At 46.6% G+C, this 17,398-nt stretch overlaps 2 protein-coding genes across 2 annotated transcripts; both read left to right on the top strand.

The window, feature by feature from the left end:
- Positions 1-7: 7 nt before the first annotated feature.
- Positions 8-7,154, top strand: mmp21 (matrix metallopeptidase 21). The gene is made up of 7 exons (XM_079476855.1): positions 8-203; positions 750-4,062; positions 4,217-4,356; positions 4,454-4,595; positions 4,672-4,929; positions 5,059-5,231; positions 5,332-7,154. The coding sequence occupies exons 1-7, from the start codon at positions 51-53 to the stop codon at positions 5,638-5,640; spliced, it is 4,488 nt and encodes a 1,495-aa protein (XP_079332981.1). The 5' UTR covers positions 8-50; the 3' UTR covers positions 5,641-7,154.
- Positions 7,155-7,899: 745 nt separating this feature from the next.
- On the top strand, positions 7,900-16,717 carry ctbp2l (C-terminal binding protein 2, like; the record flags this gene model as incomplete). Its single annotated transcript, XM_079476798.1, has 9 exons — positions 7,900-9,313; positions 14,470-14,624; positions 14,791-14,935; positions 15,007-15,213; positions 15,318-15,532; positions 15,612-15,742; positions 16,143-16,270; positions 16,440-16,557; positions 16,651-16,717. The coding sequence occupies 9 exons, from the start codon at positions 7,900-7,902 to the stop codon at positions 16,715-16,717; spliced, it is 2,580 nt and encodes an 859-aa protein (XP_079332924.1).
- Between the last annotated feature and the right edge of the window lie 681 nt (positions 16,718-17,398).

Genomic DNA, 17,398 nt, shown 5'->3' on the forward strand with positions numbered 1-17,398 from the left:
TGAATAAAATCACGCAGTCAGTCAGAAACGCACACGGCGGAGCTTCAACGATGCTGGCTGTCATCCGGCTGATCTTCATCATCATCATCATCATCATCGGGACACGCGCAGAGAAGATCTTCCACAGCAGAGATCATTCAGATGTCATAGACATGAACAACATCCATCAGGCTGAAGCCATCACTGACACACACACCGCACAGGTACACACACCACACACTGACACACACACCGCACAGGTACACATACTCACATTTACATTTATGCATTTGGAGGCCGCTTTTATCCAAAGTGACTTTCATTGCTTGTACCAAACATTTGTTGTGTTTTTTTAAGTATGTGGCTCACACTGACACACACACCGCACGGCTGCACACACTCCCTTATGAAAATGAACCATGTTAGTTATGGTAAAAGTGTAGTAACCATGTTTTTTTAACTGGTGTTAAACATTTTCGGGGTTTTTAAACCATGTTTTCTTTCATAAGGGCTGACACTCTCACCAACACCGTACTGGTACACACAGCACAGGAACACACACACTGACACACACCGCACAGCACAGGTAAACACTGTACACTGACTTGCACACACTGCCACAGACACAGCACAGGTTCACACACTGACACACACTGTGACATACACACTGCACAAGTAAATCTCTCTCTCTCTTTCTCGCTCTGTTTAATTGTTGTGATTTCTTTTTAGTATTTGTTTATACTTTTTTGTTTTCTGATGTGCTATTCTAGCTGTTTCTCTTCAAGTATGGATTCATAAGAGCAGCAGACAGTGATGACTTTCTGAGTTTATCAGAACCTGTGAGTGAGACAGATGACATCTTCACTCTGAACATGCAGGAGGCTGGAGCCACATCCCGATCCAGCAGGACTGAACTCCAGAACCAGCAGCCCGAGTTTATCTCAGCACTTAGCGAGTTCCAAAGAGTGTCCGGTCTACCTGTCACAGGAGTGTTTGATGATGCCACCAAAGCTGCTATGAACGAACCCAGATGTGGAGTCCCAGACCAGGAAGAACAACCAGAACTCATGGAGTCCATCAGCACCTCTACACAGAACAATAGTGAAGTAACACAGAACCACAGTGAGGTTATGCAGAACCAAAGTGAGGTCATACAGAACCACAGTGAGGTGATGCAGAACCAAAGTGAGGTCACGCAGAACCACAGTGAGGTGATGCAGAACCAAAGTGAGGTCACACAGAACCACAGTGAGGTCACGCAGAACCAAAGTGAGGTCACGCAGAACCACAGTGAGGTGATGCAGAACCAAAGTGAGGTCATACAGAACCACAGTGAGGTGATGCAGAACCAAAGTGAGGTGATGCAGAACCAAAGTGAGACCACACAGAACCACAGTGAGGTCACACAGAACCCTGCTGATGTCACACAGAACCACAGTGAGGTCATGCAGAACCCTGCTGATGTCACACGGAACTACAGTGAGGTCACACAGAACCACAGGGATGTCACACACCTCACACAGAACCCTATTGTTGTCACACAGAACCCTGCTGATGTCACACAGAACCACAGGGAGGTCACACAGAACCACAGGCAGGTCACACAGAACCCTATTGTTGTCACACAGAACCCTGCTGATGTCACACAGAACCCTGCTGATGTCACACAGAACTACAGTGAGGTCACACAGAACCACAGGCAGGTCACACAGAACCCTATTGTTGTCACACAGAACCCTGCTGATGTCACACAGAACCCTATTGTTGTCACACAGAACCCTGCTGATGTCACACAGAACCACAGAGAGGTCACACTGAACCACAGGGAGGTCACACAGAACCACAGGGAGATCACACAGAACCCTATTGTTGTCAGACAGAACCCTGCTGATGTCACACAGAACCACAGTGAAGACACAGAGAACCACAGTGAGGTCACGCAGAACCCTGCTGATGTCACACAGAACTACAGAGAGGTCACACAGAACCACAGGCAGGTCACACAGAACCCTGCTGATGTCACACAGAACCCTATTGTTGTCACACAGAACCCTGCTGATGTCACACAGAACCACAGAGAGGTCACACAGAACCACAGGGAGGTCACACAGAACCACAGGGAGGTCACACAGAACCCTATTGTTGTCACACAGAACCCTGCTGATGTCACACAGAACCACGGTGAAGACACAGAGAACCACAGTGAGGTCACGCAGAACCCTGCTGATGTCACACAGAACTACAGTGAGGTCACACAGAACCACAGGCAGGTCACACAGAACCCAATTGTTGTCACACAGAACCCTGCTGATGTCACTCAGAACTACAGTGAGGTCACACAGAACCACAGGGAGGTCACACAGAACCCTATTTTTGTCACACAGAACCCTGCTGATGTCACACAGAACCACAGTGAAGACACAGAGAACCACAGTGATGTCACGCAGAACCCTACTGATGTCACACAGAACTACAGTGAGGTCACACAGAACCACAGGGAGGTCACACAGAACCCTATTGTTGTCACACAGATCCCTGCTGATGTCACACAGAACTACAGTGAGGTCACACAGAACCAAAGTGAGGTCACACAGAACCCAATTGTTGTCACACAGAACCACAGGGAGGTCACACAGAACCCTATTGTTGTCACACAGAACTCTGTTGATGTCACACATAACTACAGTGAGGTCACACAGAACCACAGGCAGGTCACACAGAACCCTATTGTTGTCACAAAGAACCCTGTTGATGTCACACAGAACTACAGTGAGGTCACACAGAACCACAGGCAGGTCACACAGAACCCTATTGTTGTCACACAGAACCCTGCTGATGTCACACAGAACCACGGTGAAGACACAGAGACCCACAGTGAGGTCACACAGAACCCTGCTGATGTCACACAGAACTACAGTGAGGTCACAAAGAACCACAGGCAGGTCACACAGAACCCTGCTGATGTCATACGGAACTACAGTGAGGTCACACAGAACCCTGCTGATGTCACAAAGAACTACAGTGAGGTCACACAGAACCACAGGCAGGTCACACAGAACCCTGCTGATGTCACACGGAACTACAGTGAGGTCACACAGAACCCTGCTGATGTCACACAGAACTACAGTGAGGTCACACAGAACCACAGGCAGGTCACACAGAACCCTGCTGATGTCATACGGAACTACAGTGAGGTCACACAGAACCCTGCTGATGTCACACAGAACTACAGTGAGGTCACACGGAACTACAGTGAGGTCACACAGAACCCTGCTGATGTCACACAGAACTACAGTGAGGTCACACAGAACCACAGGCAGGTCACACAGAACCCTGCTGGTGTCATACGGAACTACAGTGAGGTCACACAGAACCCTGCTGATGTCACACAGAACTACAGTGAGGTCACACGGAACTACAGTGAGGTCACACAGAACCCTGCTGATGTCACACAGAACTACAGTGAGGTCACACAGAACCACAGGCAGGTCACACAGAACCCTGCTGATGTCACACGGAACTACAGTGAGGTCACACGGAACTACAGTGAGGTCACACAGAACCCTGCTGATGTCACACGGAACTACAGTGAGGTCACACAGAACCCTGCTGATGTCACACGGAACTACAGTGAGGTCACACAGAACCCTGCTGATGTCACACGGAACTACAGTGAGGTCACACAGAACCCTGCTGATGTCACACGGAACTACAGTGAGGTCACACAGAACCCTGCTGATGTCACACAGAACCACATTGAGGTCATGCAGAACCCTGCTGATGTTGGGAATTGCAGTGATGCCCCTCATCCTGCCGTGAGGAGAAAACGACACCTGGCAGCTCTTTTAAAGAAAAGACGTAGGAGGGAGGTTAGCGATTGGATGGGCCATGTGTCTTTCTCTAAGACTCTTCTAAAGTGGCGTGTGATTGGTGAAGGTTACAGCAGTCAACTGTCCATCGATGAGCAGAAGTATATCTTCAGACTGGCCTTCCGCATGTGGAGTGAAGTTTCACCTCTGGAGTTTCAGGAGGATTTACATTCACCTCTAGAAGACATTGATATCAGACTGGGCTTTGGTACAGGTCAGTAACTCCGTATCTCTCACACAAACGCCAAATGAAATATCACTAATCCATATCTGGAAACATTACACATCATGTACATCATGATATGACCACCCTTACAGAAAATCATAAAACATAGGGAGTGTTATTGTGTGTCTCATGCTCGCTGCAGGCAGACATCTGGGCTGTTCTCAGAGGTTTGACGGTGCAGGTCATGAGTTCGCTCACGCCTGGTTTCTGGGAGATATTCATTTTGATGATGATGAACATTTCACAGCTCCAAACACAGGCAGTGGGATCAGTCTTCTAAAGGTAAGGTGATGTGTGTTTGTGTCTGCATTTGTATTAATGTGGTATAGTGTTGTGTTGACTGATATCCGAGTGTGTTTTTGTGTTGTGTTCCATTCAGGTTGCAGTTCATGAGATCGGTCATGTTTTGGGACTCCCTCACATCTATCGAGCCGGATCTATTATGCAGCCCAGTTACCTGCCTCAGGACACAGGCTTTGAGATCGACTGGATTGACAGAAAATCCATTCAGAGTCTGTACGGTGAGACAACAACACACAACAATCTCACTGCATTCGGTAAATGTGTTTGTGACACTGATGTGTGTGTGTTGTTCAGGTGTGTGTCAGGGTCGGTTCAGTGCCGTGTTTGATTGGATCAGGAAAGAACTGACGCCCTACGGTGAGGTCACCGTTCGTTTTAACACATACTTCATGCGGGGCGGCTGGTACTGGCTCTATGAAAACCGGAACAACAGAACCCGGTACGGAGATCCAGTGGCGGTGCCGGTCGGGTGGAACGGGCTGCCTGACAGTGGAGTGGACGCTTACGTTCATGTGTGGAACCGCAAAACAGACGCTGTTTACTTCTTTAAAGGTGAAGAACACATGACTGTATCCCACAATGCAATGTGATGTTGTTGCGTAGTGTCATGGACTGTAGAGACGAACATGAAATACATTATAAACATTGACTGGATTGGTTTACTGATTTATTATATTGCAGGTGTACAGTACTGGCGTTATGACAGTGAGAATGATCAAGTATTTGTTAATGATTCTCTCGGACGCTCGTATCCGCGTCTGATCTCAGACGATTTTCCCGGCGTGATCGGACCGGTGGACACAGCTTATTACGACAGGAGAGACGCTCATGTCTTCTTTTTTAAAGGCTCACAGGTTCTGTTCTGATACATTTCATAACACTTTACATCGAGTTTACAGTCACGAGCATTTACTGTGATCCTGGATGCTGCTGACGTGTGATATTTATTCTCAGGTGTTTCGATTTGACATCCGAACGAACCGTTTGGCTTTATCTTCACCTCAGAAAATCACTGCAGTATTTCCGGCGGTCGTCCCCGGCGATCATCCGGTCAGTAACGTGGACGTGTCGTACTTCTCGTACACACACAACAGTGTGTTTCTGTTGAAGGGTGAGCGCTACTGGCGGGTGGTGAACGCTAGAGATCGCAGACGGAAGCCATCGCTGCCTCTGAACGCTCTTCTTCCTCACAGAGACGTCGATCAGCAGTGGTTTGATATCTGTGATGTTCACAGCAGCTCTCTGAGAACTGCACGCAGATGACACAACACCGATCTCGGGTCAGCTCAACATGCTCTTGGAACAAAAGGTGTATTTGTCAGGGTCATATATCTGAACTGATGATCATGTGTGTGCCGTACAGATCTTGACAAAAACATTAATTGATGCTGTTGGCTTGAATGCGACTCAATTTATTTATTCATTGCATTTTTTATGTGACTAACCTCTTTCACAATAAATGTAGTGTTGTGCTGTCAGTGTTATGATTGTTTTACCGGAGTAAATGTTGTCTGTCACAGATGAAGATGAACTTTCTGTCTGTCTGTGTTTACGTGTGGTGTATTCATTTAGCAGTCGCTTTAATCCAAAGTGAATTACAACCGAGAGAGCATTTAACTTTTTATTAAAACTATATGCGGTTCACATGAACACACACTCACAATAGTACCGCAGTAATGATGTCAGTGTGTGTGTCTTTAAATATTCTCTTTTATTTTGCAGCTCATTGAGATGAAATACACTCGCTCGCAGGGTGAAAGTCTCCAGATGAAAATGATTTAAATTCTCTCAAATGCGTCATTCCTGCCGAGCGATGATGATGTTTTATGGAGGAGGCTTCCTTCCTTCATTCCTTCCTTCATTCCTTCATTCATTCATTCATTCATTCATTCATTCACTTATGGCACACGTCAAAGTCTTGTGTTGTCTGAAATGCTTTAGTTGTCTGTCTGAGTTTGTCTGTGTGGTTATTGTGGCTGTATATCAACACAGTACACATCTCCAATATGTTTGTTGTGCAGGTGTTGTTTTTTTATTTATTGAAATATAACAAAAAATACAGATTTACACAACAAACTGATAAAAAAACGTCTTCATTGTTTCCATTCTTAATATCAATAAAGGAAAGACTCCCTTCCACCACCTTTTCTCCTTTAACCATAATTAGAATTTTTCCCAGAATGCACTAGAATATAATATGCAATTAAAGAAAATATGTTCTGTATTTTCTGGAAATAGATTACAAAATGTATCATGTATCATTAAATGTATTCTGTTTTGAATGTGTGCTTCACAGTTTTGACAGCAGTGTGTTAGCATTTGAACAAAGTGCTGTAAATCCACAGTGTTGTGCAGGTTGTGGTTAAAGTCGTGGGATAAGTGTGTAGAGTTTTGAAAACTGTGTTCAAGCAATGAAAACCGAACTAGAGTTTGGTCCACATGAACTGCTGCTGTGCAGACTGTAGTTAGAGTTTTACACATGTGACTCTAGTTGTGCTCGCTGTCGTCTAGCAATCGAAAAAAACGGTAATAAAGTGAGTCTTGTTCTTCCAAATAAAATGATACAAAGAACAATGAATTCATCTAGAGACATATGATGAAGGGGCTGCAGTAGTTAACTGAGCCTTGACAGAAACTCAGCTTTAGATAACAATACTAAAAATAGACCAATTGTTTAGAAATGTTTTGGCCTTTTGTGCAGGAGTTGTGATGCCTCCTGCAGGCCGGTCATCAGTGTCAGATGTGTGTGTGTGTGATAAAGATCATATTAAACAGATAAACACGATATCAAATCTCTTTCATTTATGATATCATTAGGATCACAAATGAGTTGTGAGTGTGTTGAGTTTCATTACAGGAGGATTCACATCTCGTCTGTTTTAGCCTCTTCTCATCTCATATCATCTGTTTCTCCATCTCACCTCACAGTGAGAATGTGTGTTAAATTTAAAGAATTGCTTAAGATTAAATTAAACAAATAACAGACAAGAGTTTGTGAAGCATCAATCATTCAAGTGACATCACACACACACACACACACACACACACAGATGTATAGGGCTGCTGGTGATGTCTGGTTTGAAGAATGTTTGTTTGTCATCATCTGATGCTTCACTCCAGCGGTATTGATGCTGTTCAGTTTGCGTTTGTGTGATGTGTTGTGTTGTGCTGATCAGACTTGCTTATGTTTCCAGGTCTGAATTATTCAGCTCTTTCCTGCCCGTTTGAAGTCACATGATAGCGTGACCTGGAGTGAAGCTAAGAAAAATGTCTGTCAGAGATCAGGTGAAACGTGAACACCCCTCACACACCTTCACATGATACACGAGACGTGAAACCCAACACGCGCCAGCGTCCTCTCGCTCCTCTCGTCTTACCTGCATTCAGGAGCCGTTTGTCTTTCAGTCTGCGTTGGTTCTCTGTCACGCTCAGGTGTGTTTAAGACGTCTTGTTTCTGCTCAGCTCTCTCCGGCCCACAGATCACCGTCTCCTGACGCCGGCACAGAGATCTTCACCGACGTCATGGCCGTACGAGGCACCATCCCTCCTCCGGATTACTACCCGTTCGACATCGCTCTGTCTGCGCAGCCGCCCGAAGATCTGCAGGGCTTTTACAAGGGCAGCGCACACATGCTGAGCAGATCGGGATCTCATTATGGGCTGGCGGCAGGAGGGGTCAGGCCCGCTTGGGATCAAGGGCAAGCCAGAGGGACGACTCCAGGTCCTCCCCCTCCGCCGCCTCCTCCCCCACCCTCGGCTCATGAGATCAGCCGCTTGTACAGGGATTCTCTGGCTGTCAAGATGATTTCAGATAATCAGCGCGCACGCAGTAGAGCCGCATCGCCTGCCTGCTTCGGCATCGAGTCCACCCCGTCCAGGTTTCTGTCCGAGACGGGCCATTCTGCGTACGGCGACGTCAACGGCTTCCCCCTGGAGTCCTGTCAGCCGCCCTCCACCTGTATAGTGATGGACCCAACGGCTCCTGTCATGGATGGGAATCTGTCCCGAGGGACTCCGGCTTACGGCTCCATGGCGACGCAGAGGATGCCCTACGACCCTGCTTACGACCCCAACATGACTATGGCGCCCAGTGCGGTGACGATGCCGGTCCACCATCCTTCGGCGGCTGTTTCGGTAGACCCGAAGAGAAGCATGGATCCGGGGTTCCTGGGTCTCCTGCGCTCGGAAGGACTGTCGGAGAGCACCATAACGCTGCTCCTGCAGCAGGGCTTCGACTCTCCTGGCATGCTGGCTGTGATGGAAGACCACGACGTGCGCTCGGTGGTGCCCAACTTGGGACAGGCACGCATGCTCTCTCGACTGGTTCTCAACTGTAAGACGGCCACGAGCAGCGGTGCCTCCGTCCTGAGGGGTCGCTCCAACAGCTTCAGCCACCGCAGTGACCTGTACGTGCAGCCTCAGGGCCTTGGTGTGGACGGTCACCTGGTGCAGCAGCCGCCCGTTGCCCTCCAGTCCGGCTCACAGAGAATGGGCGAGTTTCTGGGCCGCCGGCCGAGTAGCGCTCCATCTCAGCATCTGCTGGAAACTGCCACGTACCCGGCAACACGTCCACTTCCCGTCAGTCCTGGCGATTACGGCGCGGGGCTGCCGCAGACGCGTCCCCTCTCCATGTACACCAACAGCCACGCTGGCCTTAACGCGTCCGCTCAACAGCAGCCTGTGGCGCCCAAGACCTTCTCCGGCATCTACACGCCCATGGAGCTGATGAAGCGTCCTGTGAATCTTCCTCCTGTGTCTCCAGCTCATAGTCCTCATCACAGTCCTCAATTGCTGCGGAAGGGAGCCGCTCCCGTAGATGCCGCCGTTCTTCAGGTCTCTTCTGCCATGCACACTCAGACCCTCAATCCAAACAACAAGCTGAGCCGTCGAACCGGACCGCCCGTCATCGTGTCCACCATGGCTTCTCCTGACGCAAGTAAAGTTCTTTTATTCTCTCATCACCTCAGTAGATCCACTAGATTCACTGTCTGTGTTTGATTCTGGGTTATATTCTTCACTCGGATCCTTCTTTACAGTATGGGGTCTGTTTAAATGTTGTTATTTGACACTTTACATTAAACATTTTAATGTCCTGGTATCGTAAATGTTGTCATCGGATGTGTAAAGTGGATTTGTTGAAGCGTTCTGTTTTTAGATTGTGAGGGTGTTAATGTTTTGGCTTGTGCTGAAGGGATTCAACCGCTGTGATCCTGCAAACCTCAAACAGACTTTAGAAACCGTCCCACACACTGACACACACAAGCACACACTCGCGCACACACTCACACACACAAGCACACACTCGTGCACACACACACACACACAAGCACGCACTCGTGCACACACACACACACCCAGACGCACGTACAAACACACACACACTCACACACACACGCACACACACATACGCACTCATACTCAAGCACACACACAAGCACACACACACACACACACACCCAGACACACGTGCACGTACAAACACACACACACTCACACACACACGCACACACACATACGCACTCACACTCAAGCACACACACAAGCACACACACACACACACACACACACACAAGCACACACACACCCAGACACACGTGCACGTACAAACACACACACACTCACACACACACGCACACACACATACGCACTCACACTCAAGCACACACACAAGCACACACACACTCGCACACACACTCACACAAAAACGCACGCACACACCCACACACGTGCACGTACACACACACGCACGCACACAGACAAACATATTTTTCATACATAAGTGTTTATTCTCTTACAAGCAGCAGTCTCAGAATTGCAATGTATTAATGAATAATTCACCTCTAAAAGATGAATATTTATTGTTCCTTTCTGCTGTGCAGACTGTAGTTAGAGTTTTGCACATGTGACTCCAGTTGTGCTCACTGTTGTCTAACAATCGAAAAAAACTGTAAAGGGGCAGTTCACCCAAAAATTATAATTCGTCATTATTTATTCATCCTCGTGTCATGTCACCACTTTTTAAGTTAATTTGTTCATCATAACACAACAGAAGATAATCTGAAGAATGTTGATAATCAAATAACCCAGAGCTCCATTGACTTCCATTGTATGAACACAAAACCACTGAGACATTTCTCTAAATATCTTCTGATGTGTTCACAGATGAAAGACTCACACAGGTTTGTAATAAATGATGACAGACGTTTAGATGTTTGGTTGATCTGTCACTTTAAGTCTGCAGTAAAAGTTTCTCTATGCTGTAAGAACTACAGGCTCATTCAAGTGTGTGTGTGCGTGTGTGTGTGTGTGTGTGTCTTTAAGCCTAAAATCTCATTAGGTTTTCTTAGAGTCTCCCGAGACTCTTACTGTGTCTCTCTCATGTTGTGTAGTTCTGTGATAAGAGTTTGTGACACTTGTGAACACAACCTGTCCATGTAAATGAATAAAAGCAGACAGAGAGATCACAGAGCAGTTCTTGTGTTCCTCTGTTTGTCTCTAAATTATGTTTCTTTCCTGTATCTCAGTGTTAAGCGCATTGTGTTAAAAGCACAAGGTTGTGTGTTGGATCTCAGGGGATTGCAGATACCTGTGTATAAATGTTTAGGATAATACAATGTAAGTCACTTTGGATAAAAGCATCTGCCAAATGTTTAAATGAAATGTTTCACACTGAAGATTGCTGCCAGATATCAGACGTGTGTGTGTGTGTGGGTGTGTGTGCATTTGAAGCTGCTTACACTGTGGCTGCAGTGCATTGTGGGTTGTAAAGACGTGTGGAAATGTTAATTGGATTATGAGCTGTCAGACGTCTTTGTTTAACACTGTATGTGTTCAGCACGTGTCCTGTAGACTGTCCTGTGTGTGTGTGTGTGTGTGTGTGTGTGGAGGCGGGGTTATGTAAAGTGTTGTCTATCAGTGGGATTTAGGGTGTGTATATGTGTGTGTGTGGAGGCGGGGTTATGTAAAGTGTTGTCTATCAGTGTGATTTAGGGTGTGTGTATGTGTGTGTGTGGAGGCGGGGTTATGTGAACTGTTGTCTATCAGTGTGATTTAGGGTGTGTGTATGTGTGTGTGCGGAGGCGGGGTTATGTAAAGTGTTGTCTATCAGTGTGATTTAGGGTGTGTGTATGTGTGTGTGCGGAGGCGGGGTAATGTAAAGTGTTGTCTATCAGTGTGATTTAGGGTGTGTGTATGTGTGTGTGTGGAGGCGGGGTTATGTAAAGTGTTTTCTATCAGTGTGATTTAGGGTGTGTGTATGTGTGTGGAGGCGGGGTTATGTAAAGTGTTGTCTATCAGTGTGATTTAGGGTGTGTGTGTGTATGTGTGTGTGTGGAGGCGGGGTTATGTAAAGTGTTTTCTATCAGTGTGATTTAGGGTGTGTGTATGTGTGTGGAGGCGGGGTTATGTAAAGTGTTGTCTATCAGTGTGATTTAGGGTGTGGGTATGTGTGTGGAGGCGGGGTTATGTAAAGTGTTGTCTATCAGTGTGATTTAGGGTGTGGGTATGTGTGTGGAGGCGGGGTTATGTAAAGTGTTTTCTATCAGTGTGATTTAGGGTGTGTGTATGTGTGTGGAGGCGGGGTTATGTAAAGTGTTGTCTATCAGTGTGATTTAGGGTGTGGGTATGTGTGTGGAGGCGGGGTTATGTGAACTGTTGTCTATCAGTGTGATTTAGGGTGTGTGTATGTGTGTGTGTGGAGGCGGGGTTATGTAAAGTGTTGTCTATCAGTGTGATTTAGGGTGTGGGTATGTGTGTGTGTGGAGGCGGGGTTATGTAAAGTGTTGTCTATCAGTGTGATTTAGGGTGTGTGTATGTGTGTGTGCGGAGGCGGGGTTATGTAAAGTGTTGTCTATCAGTGTGATTTAGGGTGTGGGTATGTGTGTGTGTGGAGGCGGGGTTATGTGAACTGTTGTCTATCAGTGTGATTTAGGGTGTGGGTATGTGTGTGGAGGCGGGGTTATGTAAAGTGTTTTCTATCAGTGTGATTTAGGGTGTGTGTATGTGTGTGGAGGCGGGGTTATGTAAAGTGTTGTATATCAGTGTGATTTAGTGTGTGTGTATGTGTGTGTGTGGAGGCGGGGTTATGTGAACTGTTGTCTATCAGTGTGATTTAGGGTGTGGGTATGTGTGTGTGTGGAGGCGGGGTTATGTGAACTGTTGTCTATCAGTGTGATTTAGGGTGTGGGTATGTGTGTGGAGGCGGGGTTATGTAAAGTGTTGTCTATCAGTGTGATTTAGGGTGTGTATGTGTGTGTGTGGAGGCGGGGTTATGTAAAGTGTTGTCTATCAGTGTGATTTAGGGTGTGTGTATGTGTGTGTGCGGAGGCGGGGTTATGTAAAGTGTTGTCTATCAGTGTGATTTAGGGTGTGGGTATGTGTGTGTGTGGAGGCGGGGTTATGTAAAGTGTTGTCTATCAGTGTGATTTAGGGTGTGTGTATGTGTGTGTGCGGAGGCGGGGTTATGTAAAGTGTTGTCTATCAGTGTGATTTAGGGTGTGTGTATGTGTGTGTGTGGAGGCGGGGTTATGTGAACTGTTGTCTATCAGTGTGATTTAGGGTGTGTGTATGTGTGTGTGTGGAGGCGGGGTTATGTGAACTGTTGTCTGTCAGTGTGATTTAGGGTGTGTGTATGTGTGTGTGTGGAGGCGGGGTTATGGAAAGTGTTGTCTATCAGTGTGATTTAGGGTGTGGGTATGTATGTGTGTGGAGGCGGGGTTATGTAAAGTGTTGTCTATCAGTGTGATTTAGGGTGTGGGTATGTGTGTGGAGGCGGGGTTATGTAAAGTGTTTTCTATCAGTGTGATTTAGGGTGTGTGTATGTGTGTGTGTGGAGGCGGGGTTATGTGAACTGTTGTCTATCAGTGTGATTTAGGGTGTGTGTATGTGTGTGTGTGGAGGCGGGGTTATGTAAAGTGTTGTCTATCAGTGTGATTTAGGGTGTGGGTATGTGTGTGTGTGGAGGCGGGGTTATGTAAAGTGTTGTCTATCAGTGTGATTTAGGGTGTGTGTATGTGTGTGTGCGGAGGCGGGGTTATGTAAAGTGTTGTCTATCAGTGTGATTTAGGGTGTGGGTATGTGTGTGTGTGGAGGCGGGGTTATGTAAAGTGTTGTCTATCAGTGTGATTTAGGGTGTGGGTATGTGTGTGTGTGGAGGCGGGGTTATGTAAAGTGTTGTCTATCAGTGTGATTTAGGGTGTGTGTATGTGTGTGTGCGGAGGCGGGGTTATGTAAAGTGTTGTCTATCAGTGTGATTTAGGGTGTGTGTATGTGTGTGTGTGGAGGCGGGGTTATGTAAAGTGTTGTCTATCAGTGTGATTTAGGGTGTGTGTATGTGTGTGTGTGGAGGCGGGGTTATGTAAAGTGTGTGATTTAGGGTGTGTGTATGTGTGGATAGTTTATGTCTGTGGGTTGTTAGGTTTCATGTAGATGTAATGTTTAAATGTTTGTGTAATAAACACACAGGCGTGTCAGTGATAAAATGTGAATAATTCATTCACTGCGAAGGAAAATATCAACACACACTCTTATGCTTTTATTAAGATTTCTGATTCTTCGTGAAAGTGTGTTTTCATAAACTGACAGAAACATTTATCTTCATCTGATTAAAATTACTGTTATATTCTCATGTTTCTTAAAACGTGTGTAAGTGTTTGTGTTTGTTTAAGTGTGTGTGTTTGTGTGTTTGTTTAAGTGTGTGTGTTTGTTTAAGTGTGTGTGTGTGTGTGTCATACGTCCTCATTATCATGTATGAAATATTATTATTTATGTGTTTTTTTCAGAATAAACACAAAACAGAAGAGTCTGTTCTCAGAGGAGGAATAGTGAACACATTAAAGCTATGATTACAACACTGATCACACTGAAGTGTTTGTGAGAGCTGTTGTGATGTCTAGATGAAGAATAATTCATTTAACTGCAGGTCATAACATGTCAAACAGATGTAATATAAGATTATGATGATGAGTGAGAGAAAAACACTTGTACATGTTCCAGATGATGTTTGTCTTAAATGATTTTTGTCTAGTATGTTCTGGTGTGTAATTGTTGTGAATGTCATTGCTGATTGATGTGTGTGTGTGTGTGTGTTTGAAGGTATCAGATCTCAGATCATGAACGGTCCTCTTCATCCTCGTCCTCTGGTGGCTCTGTTAGACGGTCGGGACTGTACGGTGGAGATGCCCATCCTGAAAGATCTCGCTACTGTCGCCTTCTGTGACGCACAATCCACACAAGAGATTCACGAGAAGGTAAACACGCACACGCACACGCACACGCAGCTTTGTTTTCATTCCCAGCAAACACAGAACGTTCCCCTGAAGTTAGTTTTTGGTTCCCTGATGGCAATTTTTTTGCAACCAGAAAATGAGGTTTGTGTGCGTGTGTTCAATGGATTTATGTGTGTGTGTGTTGTAGGTGTTAAATGAGGCTGTTGGTGCGCTGATGTATCACACGATCACTCTGACACGAGAAGATCTGGAGAAGTTTAAAGCGCTCAGAATCATCATACGGATCGGCAGCGGATACGACAACATCGACATTAAAGCTGCAGGAGAGCTCGGTACGAAGCACAACACAAACTCTTTGACTAACCTGTTCCTTTGCATGAATTGTGTGTTTGTGTGCGTTCAGGTATCGCGGTGTGTAACATTCCCTCAGCGGCAGTGGAGGAGAGTGCAGATTCCACTCTGTGTCACGTGTTGAATCTGTACCGGAGGAACACGTGGTTGTATCAGGTGCTGCGGGAGGGCACACGCGTGCAGAGCGTCGAGCACATCCGTGAGGTGGCGTCAGGAGCCGCTCGTATCCGTGGAGAATCGCTCGGACTCATCGGCTTCGGTTAGACACACACATGAATGCTCTCAGACCCGTGTGTGTGTGTGTCAGTTCTCTGAAAGGCAGCATTCATGTCGACACTGTTGTCTGGTTGTGTGTTTCTGAAGGTCGCACGGGTCAGGCTGTGGCTGTGAGGGCGAAAGTGTTCGGCTTCAATGTGATCTTCTATGACCCGTATCTACAGGACGGTCTGGAGAGATCTCTGGGTGTTCAGCGTGTGTACACACTGCAGGATCTGCTGTATCAGAGCGATTGTGTGTCTTTGCACTGTAACCTGAACGAACACAATCATCATCTCATCAATGACTTCACCATCAAACAGGTACACAACACACAAACACATGGACGCAGGCCGCTGGAGAAACAGTCATTACACCCGGCGGTGTGTTTGTGTGTGTTAGATGCGTCAGGGGGCCTTTCTGGTGAACACAGCGCGGGGGGGTCTGGTGGATGAGAGGGCTCTCGCTCAAGCTCTGAAAGAGGGACGAATACGAGGAGCTGCTCTCGATGTGCACGAGACCGAACCCTTCAGGTGACTAACACACCAACACACTCACGCGCACATAGACACGCACACACGCGCACACACACACTCACAAGCACACTCTCATGCGCACACATTCACGCACACACACACACACACACACACACTCTCACCTACACCCACTCACGTGCAAACACTCACGTACACACGCACGCACACACACACAAACACTCTCTCACCTACACACACACACACACAGACACACTCCCGTGCAAACACTCACACACATGCAAACACTCACGCATACACGCACAGACACGCACCGACACAAACACGCACTCATGCACAGACACACTCACGCACATACACACAGATACGCACATCAAGTGTGATGTACCAAAATCACTCTTTCTGAACCCTTCCTGTCTGTGTGTGTGTGTGTGTGTAGTTTTGCTCAGGGAGCTTTGAAAGACGCTCCTAATCTGATCTGTACTCCACACACGGCCTGGTACAGTGAACAAGCGTCCCTAGAGTTGAGAGAAGCAGCAGCCACAGAGATACGCCGAGCCATCACAGGTACACAACACACAACAGCTCCTGAAGCTCAGCTGTGGAGTTTCCGGTCAACACACAAACGCCTCTCATTGGATAAGTGTCTGTGATAAATTCATAAACGCCCATGTAAACAGCGACACACACAGATGACTTGATGAACTGTAGATGATGCTGTTCTCTTTCTTCTCAGGTCGTATTCCAGACAGTCTGAGGAACTGTGTGAATAAAGAGTTCTTCTTCACCTCGGGCCAGTGGGGCGTCATCGAGCAGCAGGGGGTTCATCATGAACTCAACGGAGCTCCATACAGGTGCAACACAACACACACATACACCACACAATCCTGTTGACATGATCACGTGACATGAGTTTAACTCTCGGCCCACCTGCTTTTCTTACTCAGCCAAGTCAACCAATCACTACAAGCCATCACTACAGGCTTCGCCCCCCAAGACAAAATCAATCATTGAATGAAGAGCAGGTAAACCCTAAACGACTGCTGACGTCTGTCTTTCTGCATCTCTCTCTGGCTTCGGCATCATTACCTATCCACTGTATTTCCATGTTTGACCTTCGACCTCTGCTGTAGGTAATTGGTCAGTGTGGCCTCCAGCAGGAGGGCAGTCCAGCGGGTGTGGTGGCTCTGGTGTCAGGGGGGCTGTCAGAAACCCACTCACAGATGCACTTTACCAAACACACCAAGACCAGAGAAGATGAGAGAGAGAAACACACACACACAGAGGGAATTGATGTGCACAGAAGCTCCGCCCCTCCTCCTCACATTTCTTATTACAGTCTGTGACATCAGATGCACATGCGCGCGGTTAACTTCCGGTCTGTTTGTTTATCGGTCTGGCTAGTGTCTAATGATAACTATTTTTATTTTATTTATGTTAATATTAATTTATATTATTATTGGATTGTATAATAATTTTATTTAATAAATGATTTCTTGAATGGGTCCTGTAGTTTGGTGGCATTTAAAGCAACCGTTTGGTACATTGACATCTAGCGATTGAGTTTGGTATCGCAGTCTTAAATTCAACTTTTGGAGAGATGAGTTTAGCCAAGTAACGCTTCTTCACGGTTTCTTTTGATTGTTATTAGAAATAATCTACAGGCGCTCTATCATTTGCGGAAGTTGTGATTGT

The sequence above is a fragment of the Barbatula barbatula genome (assembly GCF_947034865.1).
Source record: "Barbatula barbatula genome assembly, chromosome: 16".
Lineage (NCBI taxonomy): Eukaryota > Metazoa > Chordata > Actinopteri > Cypriniformes > Nemacheilidae > Barbatula > Barbatula barbatula.